At 32.7% G+C, this 11,586-nt stretch overlaps 1 protein-coding gene across 1 annotated transcript; it reads right to left on the bottom strand.

Annotated features, from left to right (window-relative positions):
- Positions 1-4,129: 4,129 nt before the first annotated feature.
- On the bottom strand, positions 4,130-10,835 carry LOC145109064 (P-loop containing nucleoside triphosphate hydrolases superfamily protein). Its single transcript, XM_079046176.1, has 15 exons — positions 10,377-10,835; positions 10,229-10,300; positions 10,016-10,132; positions 9,533-9,621; positions 9,262-9,406; positions 9,067-9,162; positions 8,147-8,238; positions 7,951-8,052; positions 7,707-7,853; positions 6,495-6,645; positions 6,348-6,410; positions 5,739-5,975; positions 5,560-5,664; positions 5,368-5,481; positions 4,130-4,734 (listed from the first exon to the last, which is right to left on the bottom strand). The coding sequence occupies exons 1-15, from the start codon at positions 10,422-10,424 to the stop codon at positions 4,231-4,233; spliced, it is 2,082 nt and encodes a 693-aa protein (XP_078902302.1). The 5' UTR covers positions 10,425-10,835; the 3' UTR covers positions 4,130-4,230.
- Positions 10,836-11,586: the final 751 nt, after the last annotated feature.

The following is an 11,586-nucleotide window of genomic DNA, read 5'->3' as shown; positions in this document are numbered from 1 at the left end:
TCATATCAATCACATGTGATTGATAACTATCAAACTATGGATTTACTACACTTTTAGTTGTTTTATCAAGCAAACTACTTCAAAATGATTTCTCGAATGTTTTTACACGTTAAACTTTTTATCAAACTTGTTTCTAAACTACGCCTTTCCTTTCAAATCCTGTTCTATCTATGTTTCAAACAAAGGTTTTCATGTACTTCAAACTGTGTTCCAAATAAGGGATTCCTTATACTTTAAACTGTTTATATCAAACCAACTGCTTTTAAATCGTTTTATAAATTGACACCAAGTCACTCATTTCTTATTATTAAACTTCTCCAATGTTTTACAAAACTTCTTTTAAACTTTTATATTATCAATTGTGTGCCTCTATATGTATAGTTATATAAGTAATGTTTAAAGGACTTAGGACTGCTAACTCGCCTTATTTCCTGTTCCTTGTTTGGTTGTGGACTTAGGGTACCCCGTTATTTGTCCGAAGGTCGTCTAAATATTAGTTATATATTATGTATACATATATAGACATAAAAGTTCTATCAGTCAGTTCAGTACCTTTGGGTAGCAAAGGCATCCTTCCACTTATTCATATATATATAATACTAGTAACTATTATGGGTATAGTTAGGAGATACTATTTACTAATTCTAGAACAAGGAATCACACAAGAGTCAGTTCATTCATGAGTCTATACAAATATTTTAATACTATAAATAGAATGTGACATACTACTTCTCGATACGACACTTCTTAGTGGTATCATCTTGTAACCAGAATCTCCTGGAGGGAGAGCGGGCATTATGTGTATAGATCTATACGGGACAGACACTCCCACATCCTGACTGCTAGCTACAGTCCGCGCCGATAAGGCCCAGGGGTGACAAAATGTCACATTATCATATATGACCTGGAGGGTCATCAATTATTCAGTGTCGATCAGCATGGTTACATACGAGTTCACATTCAAACCTTTATTTTATCCAATTAAGAACTAAAGGCCAATTTAGACTTTTCGAGGCGTATTGTTCATTTAATACCACCTGGAGTCTACACTTCATTCATTTAGGCTTTTCGAGGCGTATTGTTCATTTAATACCACCTGGAGTCTACACTTCATTCATTTAGGCTTTTCGAGGCGTATTGTTCATTTAATACCACCTGGAGTCTACACTTCATTCATTTAGGCTTTTCGAGGCGTATTGTTCATTTAATACCACCTGGAGTCTACACTTCATTCATTTAGGCTTTTCAAGGCGTATTGTTCATTCGATACCACCTGGAGTCTATGTTTTATTCACTTTATAGCCAGCAGTGTCACTGCTGAGGTAAAATATTATTTTCCCTATTATAGTTACTATGTGATTTTATCACATACACGTTCATGAATATCTATAATTTTAATTATACTAGGGGAAAAACCTTCATTTTTACAAAGGTGCAAATCTTTAAAACAGTCGGGTCTTGGTAGAAGGCTACTTTTTATACTAGTAGGAATATGGGATTTTCTAGGGTTTTTCATACTTAGACCAGGTTTTCATAAAACAATTACAAATCTTTTCTTTACAGTTTTGCTAAGAAATGACACTAAAATACTTATGTTCTCACCAGCTTTAAAGCTGATACTCGTTTTCAAAATAACTTATATTCTCAGGTCACCAGTAGACAGGTACGATGACCAGGTTTTGAGAAGACGGAGCGGTCAAGACTTGTCGTTTATTTCAATTTCTTATTATCATGTCGTACATTATGAAAGAACACACATGTATTAAAATTTTACTATTAATGCAATGGATGATGTTGTTGCTTGTTTACTACTTTACACTGTTGTGATACTTTACATGACGTCCTCCGCCCAGAACGTTTCCGCCGTTCTTGGTTTTGGGGTGTGACAAAGTGCGACTTTTGGATTCAGGAGATACACTTCTTGGTCACGTGGTTAGCCAGAAGGGTATATCGGTCGACCCAACAAAGATTGAAGTTGTTATGAAATGGGAGACACCAAAGAGTCCCATTGAAATTCATAGTTTTTCTGGTATTGGCGGGTTACTATCAAAGATTCATCCAAAACTTTTTTTTCTATTGCGGCTCCACTTACAGTCCTGACCAAAAAGGGAATTGCCTATACTTGGAACGAGAAGCAAGAAAAGGCTTTCGGTGAGTTGAAGAAGAAGTTATGTAAAGCACCGATCCTCATCCTACCTGAAGGAACTGATGACTTCGTAGTTTTTCAGTGATGCTTCTAGAGTGGGATAGGGATGTGTCCTTACACAAAGAGACAAAGTAATAGCCTATTCCTTGAAACAATTGAAGACCAATATGTGGCTATATGAGTCTTTGTATTTATTTTGAAAGAAACAGCAAAGTAGTCGAATATGTGGCTATAGTTGGAAAAAGAGACGAAACAACAAAGTAGCCGAGTATGTGGCTATAGTTGGAAAAAGAGACAAAGTAGATTGATATAGCTTACAATCATTGAATAAGTTGAAGTAGACTTAGAAATGGATTATAGTATATGAACTACTATGAGTCTTTGTATTGAAAGTTTACTTTAAAAATGTTTAATGTTTACATTTTGATATTCAATATAATTATTTAAAATATGTCAATAGTTTATTATTATTATAGGTTGAATTACTTACTTATTCATTACTTAGTTTGTATTTATTTCAAAATTTTACTTTAAAAAATGTTTAATGTTTACACATTGATATTTAACTTTGTTTTTAATCAACTCGTGTAATACACACATCTCACACGTAGTCGGTTAAAAATTTAAGATCGGATCTAACACATCAAGTTTTTGGCGTCGTTGTTGTGGAATGGTCTCATTTGGTTTAGATTATTTACTTATTGGTTTCATTAAAAACTTGTTTTCATTTGTTTGGTCTATTTTTAGTTTGGTGTGTTTAAAAATTTATTATTATTTTTGTTATTTTCCATATGATGTGCTTTTGGTAGTTTGTGATTCTTGCAGATTTTTGAGTTTTGCAATCACATAAGTGTCGGGTGACGTTTTACAAGGAGCATGAAGCACAAAGCTAATATTGATCAAATGGGGGAGATTAAAACAAAGGTGGAGATGCGTGTTTGGCCAACACAAGTTGAAATCCAAATTACTAAGCGAAGAAATCTCACCGTTGCCATTGTGTGACGCCGTCCTAGCCCATATTTCGAACAACGCAGCGTGTGCATAACTCATACATGTCGCATAATATGCACAACTCATATTTGTGTGCTTTGAGGATTTAAACGAAACGTCACCTAGTAGATGTTACTCGAACCACGCTTTTTCTATACATATTGGCATTTTGTGTAGAGGTTAAAATCTACGCTTGTTAAAGGTAAAGTTTGGAAATAGAACAATTCATTCTGGCATGTATCCTCGATTAATGCAACATCAGGTGTTAAGAAGAACAAAAGGCCTTGTATACGTAATGGATCTTGAAGTACTATTTCTGCATCTCCCTAACCAAATCCGTCCACATTATGATTACTTGTCAACGGTTGCTCAAATTTGATAGAATCGCTTTTCAATAAAAAAATGAATCATTTAGAGCTCGGATTTCTAGCTCATCTATTTGTCACCCGGTTCAAACACATCGTATTTCAGCAATCCAACAACTTCATAATCATCATTATAACAAGATCTTCAAGGATTACCCATCAAAAGGCTAAAACCTCCTAAAAACTTCGTGTTGAACGCGCCTAAATGGGTTAATATACAAACACATAGTCTAACAAATTATTCGGTAGCAACTCCTATTTTCAACTCTAGTTGCTTCACATAGTCAGTTGATGACTTATGTAAGTTAGCATGTCTGAAAACGTGATTCATAAGACTTTGGAAAGTAGCTAGAGCATCCTTTAGGCCGAAGGCATTACCCTATCTGTATATGTTTCCCTATAAGTTCTAAATGCAGTCTTGGAATATCATATGGAAACATTCTTTGATGGTAGCGAGACCTCATATCTATCTTTGAAAACCAAAAGTTGCTTTGTAATTAGTTTCACAACTAATCAGGTGCTTGTCTTTTCTTCACGGGGACGACTTGAGAAGAAAATTGATTGTAGTTGGATTGAATAAATCTGATTTTAGATGTTGGTTTTCCAAAATGGTGCTTTTATATCCATATTTCCAAATTTCAAACACATATTCCATACTATCTATGAAGCACATTGAATTGAAGTTAGTTACAAAAAAATAATCGAATGTGTCCTATTTATACACATCAACTACGAAGGGCCAATCTCGGATACATTCAAGACATTCGGTTGCAAAACCATATGCTTACAGTTGGTCAACCGGTTGCACCCACACGGACCACGGTTCGAACCGTGGTCCCCATCTTCACCAAACGAGGACCGTCTATGACCAACCCAATTCTCACTACTCCTACTACTTAGCCTCATATATGCAGAAGGAGACCCATTCGACGTAAAGTAATACGACGAATGGTACTCCTCTCTGCAATACGTATGAGGCATATCTCTGTATCCACTGGGCCCAGGCCTGGGCCCAGTGGATCTTTCCTGTCCCATCTTCTGTTGTGATGAAGATGGGACAGTGGTCCAGTCTTCAATGGTTATCCCTTGCTTTGCAGCCAGCCTAAGCATTTGCTTTTCGTCTAACCCTAATCCCATCACTAGATTCCAGAGGTTTCTTTGTGTTTCCCTTTGATTGTGAATCACTTGATCCCTCATTGCCATTTCGTATTGAAGCTCCGTATTAGTCATCCCCTACAATGACATGGCACAATTTAGCTAACAAAGACTCTTATATTCTTATTTTAAATTTTTTAGAGTAAATTACATTTTTGGTCCCTCAATATAGCTGTTTTTTTCAAATTTGGTCCCAAAAGGTTCTCATGCAATTTTGGTAAAATATATTGTGATTTTACTTGGAATGAGGACAAAAAAGGGTACAAAACCTCACATAAGAACCAAAAATGTAAATTTCACTAAAGTATATATTACATTTATATTTTATTTTAAATTTTAGAGTAAATTACATTTTTGGTCCCTGAGAATAGCTGTTTTATGCAAATTTGGTCCCAAAAGGTTTTCTCATGCAAATTTGGTCCCAAATGTATATTGATTTTACTTGAAACAAGGACCAAAAACGTTCAAAAAACCTCAAATAGGGACCAAAAATGTAAATTATATATTACATTTATATTTTATTGTAAACTTTAGAGTAAATTACATTTTTGGTCCCTAAGTATAGTCATTTTTTGCAAATTTGGTCCCAAAAGGTTGTCTCTTGCAATTTTGGTCCTAAATATATAGTGATTTTACTTGGAAAAGGGACCAAAAACGTTACAAAAACCTCAAACAAGGACCAAAAATGTAACTTTCACTAAAATTTATTACCAAAAGTCGATATTGGCTGAGAATACGCAAGTAGGTTTTATTCGCATTGTTACTAATCGCTTCATCAATCATCTCCTGTAATTCACATCGCCTTTTCTCATTCGCTTCAATTTCCTACACAACATTTCAAACTCGTTACTCAAAATTCAAAATTCAAAATTCAAAACTCAAAAGTCAAAAGTCAAAGTCAACCTTTTGGTAAATAACACCAGTCTCATCATTGTCACGAATATTATCAAGAACAAGTTGTCGCCTTAACATTAACGCCCGCACAACCGTTCCATCATTTTCAATCGCCTATAAAACAAAAAATAATTCCAATTTAATTATTTTTTATATATTTTAATGATAATAACTAATAATAATAATACCTGTTGTTTTGCGATTCCATCATCAAGATGCTGTAATTCAGTTCTATTTCTGAGATTGGTTTCTTCTAATTCAAATAAAGCTTTTTGTAAATTTATTCGTTCTTGGACATTTTCACTTGTTTCTTGGCTTAATATATTCAGCCATGATAATTCATCATCCACGTGTCTTTCAGTAGGTTTTGTGCTTAATTGTGATTCCTTTTCAGCTAATTGTGTCTTCAACTGACTAACCTCCGTCTGTGAAAAAAATAAATACAAAACTTATAATATATTACAGAAATGGTCCCTGTGGTATAGTGGAAATTACAACTTTAGTCCAACTTTGCATTTCATTACATGGCGTCATGGCCAATCCTTGTGGTTTTCAATTTGTTGCAAGTTTGTTAAAATCAGGCATTAAATTTAATGACCATTTTGCCCTTTTTATTGTTTTTATTATCTATTACAGTGAATTAACAGCCATTTTTAACAAAATGGGGTAAAACTTGTCATTTACAATGAATTAACAGCCATTTTTTAACAGTGTTAGTGATAGGGACCATTTCTGCAACAAACTGAACCACAGGGACCATTTCTGTAACTTACTTTAAAATTTATAAAAAAGCTTACCTGAAGACTGTCAATCATACGCTGATAATCTGATACATGTGTATCAACAGTGCCTATGTTTTTCTGAAGAGAAAATATTACAATTAATAAAATCATTTATTTTTGTATCATATTTATATTTAATCAAACGTATATATTTTTTTTTACCTGAATATGGGTTTTAATTTCTTTAGCTCGATCAGCATATTTTAGAGTATTAATAGTGTGATGATATTGATTATCTGCAGGTGATATAGTTGCAATCATGACTGTTTGTGAATTTCCACTTAATCCAACTTTAAGAATCCGTGTCAATTTGCTATTAAAAAAAAATGTCAATAAACACAAATGAATTAATACTTTAACAGAGTTACCATAAATTGGGTTAGTCTCATAAAAGACCTTATATTTTGTGTATTTTCCGGATTAAACCTCATCTTTATTTTTTTTCATGAAAAAGACCTTATATTTTAATTTTTTCCGAAAAAACCCTTGACTTTCTCTTTTTTCAGAAAAAAACGCTCAAACTTCTAAATGTTTCCAAATAAATCCTCAACTTTTTTAGTTTTCCCTGAAAAAAACCCTCACATTTTACAACTTTTTTTTGAGAAAAATGACTAAAAGGGGCATATCGGAAAAAATTAAAAAATGCAAAGTCTTTAAAAAAAAAATTGAGGCTTAATCCAAAAAAACACAAAATATAAGGTCTTTTATTAAATTAACCTCCGAAAACCCTCAACTTTTTTAGTTGTTTCAGAAAAAACCCTCAACTTTTTTAGGTGCTTCCGAAAAAACCCTCAACTTTTTGGTTGTTTCCAAAAAAACCCTCAACTTTTTGGTTGTTTCCAAAAAAACCCTCAACTTTTTTAGTTGTTTCCAAAAAAACCTCAACTTTTTTAGGTGCTTCCGAAAAAACCCTCAACTTTTTGGTTGTTTCCAAAAAAACCCTCAACTTTTTTAGTTGTTTCCAAAAAAACCATCAACTTTTTTAGTTGTTTCAGAAAAATCCCTCAACTTTTTAGATGTTTCCGAAAAAACCCTCAACTTTTTTAGGTGCTTCCGAAAAAACCCTCAACTTTTTTAGTTGCTTCCAAAAAACCTCAACTTTTTTAGGTGCTTCCGAAAAAACCCTCAACTTTTTTAGTTGTTTCCAAAAAACCTCAACTTTTTTAGTTGTTTCCGAAAAAACCCTCACATTTTACAAGTTTTTTCGGAAAAAAAAAGAAATGACAAAGGGCCAGATCCAACAAAAATGAAAAAATGCAAGATCTTTTTCATGAAAAGTAAATAAAATCGAGGCTTAATCCAGAAAAAAAACACAAAATATAAGGTCTTTTATGAGATTAACCATAATAAATTTGAAATTTTGAAAATTCATACCTATTGCGATAAGGGACATATGCAAGACCTTTTTTCTGTTGTTTTCCCAAAGCATTTATACAATTTGCTAAAGCAAGAAGTGATCGGTTTATATTCGCTCCATCTCTTAGTTTTTGTCCACCACTGTTTGTTTCAGAAGCTCGCTCACTGAAAAAAAAAATTATATATTTTTAAGAGTAAAAACATTTTAATTTTTTTTTATAAAATTTTCGGAAGAAATAGAATCATATTTATTTTATTATACCTTCCAGCAAGATCTACAAGTGCAAGTTTACCACGTATGACTTGACTACGATATTTCTTTTTCTGCTTTCTAAGCACAGTTATTTCCAAAACTGCATGTGACCTATTTTAGATAACAAAAAGGGTATTTTAGTAATTAGTAATTACAAATAAAAACATGAAAATACATTATGAATAATTTTGTATAAATAACTCACCGTGATGATGTTTCATTAGCATCTGTGTTGTCTGTTTTGCGCCTACTGTTTCCCATATTTAAAAGCTCAAGAATCCTGTCAGCTGAGTTGACCTAAAACAAAGAAAATATTTATATTTAGAGTAAATTACACGAATGGTCCCTATGGTTTGGGGTAATTTACATGTTTGGTCCCTAACTTATTTTTTAACTCGGAAGGTCTTTACAATTTGTTTTTGTTGCGCGATTGGTCTCTGTCTTACCTAAAAAGACTATTTTGCCCTTGATTTTTTTAATATATTTAAATAAGGTGGGGTAGGTAAGGTGAAGTGGAAGTGGGGTTGGGGTGTGTTTATTTAAATAAATTAAAAAATCAAGGGCAAAATAGTATTTTTAGGTACGATAGGGACCAAGCGTGCAACAAAAACTAACAGTAGGGACCTTCCGAGTTAAAAAAATAAGTTAGGGACCAAACGTGCAAATTACCCCAAACCATAGGGACCATTCGTGTAATTTACTCTATTTATATTTATTAATATTAATATTAATTAGGGTTAATCTCATAAAAAGACCTTATATTTTGTGTTTTTTCCAGATTAAACCTCAAATATTTTTTTTTGCCTAACTTGTATTTTTTTCATTTTTTCCAATCTGGCCCTTTTAGTCGGTTTTTTTTTCCAATAAAATTGTAAAATGTGAGGGTTTTTTCGAGAAAAACTAAAAAGTTGAGGGTTTGTTTGGAAGCAGATAGAAGGTTAGAGGGGTTGTTTCGGAAAAAATGAAAAAATACAAGGTCTTTTTCAGGCAAAAAATGAAGCTGAGCTTTAATCCGAAAAAGAACACAAAATATAAGATCTTTTATGAGATTAACCCTTTTAATTAATATATTTTAATTTTTTTAAATTGGGAAAATGAAGTAAAGCCAAGAAAAAGATATTTAACCTTGATGCATCTAAGGCCAGCTACAATTATCCCTTGTTCTGGATCCTCTCTGAGTTCCAAATGACCAGATGATTTTTCAAGAAGATCATAGATTACCTGTTTTTTATTTTTATTTAAAAAAATAAAATTAGAATATAGTTTTGGAAAGAAATTAACATAATAACATGTTATTAATAATTTAATAATTAATATTACCTCATTGTAGACTTCAAGGTAGGAACAAGTAACTTCAAATTCATCAGAGCTCTTATCATTTTTTATAAAATTGAATATTGTATGTAGACTGAGAACCATTAGGCCTGGATCACCTTCAGTTCCTACCATTGTATATGTTTTTCCACTGGAATTATAAGAGAATATATAAAAAAAAATGTTACACATTGTTTAGAGTATGATTTTTTTTTTCATTTCATTAACTTATTCACACAATTTCACATAAGATAATACTCAAATTTATTTATTTTACCTTCCAGTTGAACCATATGCAAACACAGTGGCATTTAGGCCATGAACTACTCCAGAGATTGTGGAAGATATACTTCTCTCATACACATCCTGCATATATCACAACTTTTAAATTATACCCATTTTCATAACAAATTGAAGACACATATATTGAATAAAATATCTTGAAGCCAATTAGAACATGTCCTTTACAGTTTACACTATTGACAAGGTGATAGAAACTTGAGAATATGGTATTTTTCAAGTTTATACTGTTACAAGTTTATCAAGAGATCAGAAATAGTAAAACTCAAAATCTCCAAACCACTTCTGATGCTTATAAAAGTAGGTATTTGTATTTCCATCAAGATGATGAATGTGTAAAATAATAGGAAAGATCCAAAATGACTTGCTTCAACTACACATTTTATTCACCACTTGTTAACATAGCAAATTAGCAATAAAAGCATATGAACAAGTAACCTATAAACTATCCACCACATACCGAATTTGTAGAGTCTGGGGGAAATGCATGATCAAAAGCATATCTTCTCTCTTTTGTTCGATTCTGAATCCTATCTAGGTAGTCCTTTGACAAATCAGGATCCAAAATAACCACCTCCTGAGGAAACCATTACAACATAATTCAAAAAACACGATCACCAAAATGTAAAGCTTCTACTGAAGAATATTCTCTAAGAGAAGAGTAAAGAGACACCTTATTGTTGTTCACTCGCACTATATCACGACCTCGCTCTTTCTCCGTTAATGGCCTACACTTTACAGCAACCTATAAACAACAGCTCTGTATAAGCTACAATTACATAGAATCAGAAACTCCAATTTCAATGATCAAATATACTTACAGTGAGAGTTGTAGCTTTCTTAGTCGCTGGAGCTCTGATACTTGGCATATTTAATCAAAACATTTGTTCAACAAACACAAAACCCCAAATTTTTCAATAATTCACACCAATAAACCTCCGAAAAAACCCTAGCAAATAGGAACTGCACGCTGAAGTATTCAAATTTCAAACTCGACTAAATCCTAACCAAATATTCCGTTTTTAAACTCGAATTTAACGACTGGAAACCTAAACCCTAAAAATGGTATAAGTTTGGACCGAATTCACATTATTGTGAGCTTTGGAAGCAGAAAATGCGTTTCGTTTCAGCTCAAGTGCGTGTATGTGTGCGCGAGAAAGTGGAGTAACGGAAACGATGATAAGGGAAATACGGCAATGAAGGCTGTGACTCCATTGAAGAGGAGGAGTACGGAGATGTGATGGACATTGAAGCGGTAATAAATAAAAATTGAAGGCGGAAGACGACGAAGGTGTTGCCTTCTGCTTCTAGATTAGCTGGACCAGCAGTTGTCAGGAAGTCATCCTGACCGTTGAATTTTATCAAAGTATCAAAATTTCTTTGATTTCTTCCTTTAAAACAAAAGGTCTTTCTTGGATGTTTATGAAAGTATTTCCATTTACGTGCAAGACATAATACATTTGTGCTCTTGTTTTGATTTATTTTTCAAAATACTTCCAAAATGATATTGCTGTATAGAATATTTGGCTAGTGGCCTAAAATTGTAATGTTTTATAATCATTTTGTCAATTGTCATTTGTCCATGTTTATTAAAAAATTTGATTTATTATGTATAAAATTGTTGATTACATCACAAAGGGTGTGTTCGAGTTGCGTTTGAGAGTTTGTAGTGTTTGCCAAAATTAGTTGGTAGTCAGAACATTTAGATTTTATTTGTTATATGAGTGTTTGACAAAAGTAACAAAAGTAATATGAAGCTTTTGAAATGTGTAAAATTTCATAAAGGACAATTGTTAGAAAAATATAAATATATTTTTAAGGGCAGTTCTAGAAATTGATTAGGCAAACTTTTATTTGATATATGAGTGTTAGAGTCACGTTTGAGAGCTTATATGGATTGTTTGATAATTATTGATTGAATCAGATCGAACTGAGTCAGGATCTGGTAGTGTCTATGATTGCATCTGCCTCTGAAACCATGTTGTTTGATTACGGATCTTATTGGTTGTGCTTACTGTTGAAAACGACCAT

This window comes from Lactuca virosa, chromosome 4 (genome assembly GCF_052849685.1).
Source record: "Lactuca virosa cultivar CGN04683 chromosome 4, Lactuca_virosa_CGN04683_v6, whole genome shotgun sequence".
Classification (NCBI taxonomy): Eukaryota; Viridiplantae; Streptophyta; class Magnoliopsida; order Asterales; family Asteraceae; genus Lactuca; species Lactuca virosa.
This window is presented reverse-complemented; position numbering and strand designations above follow the sequence as displayed.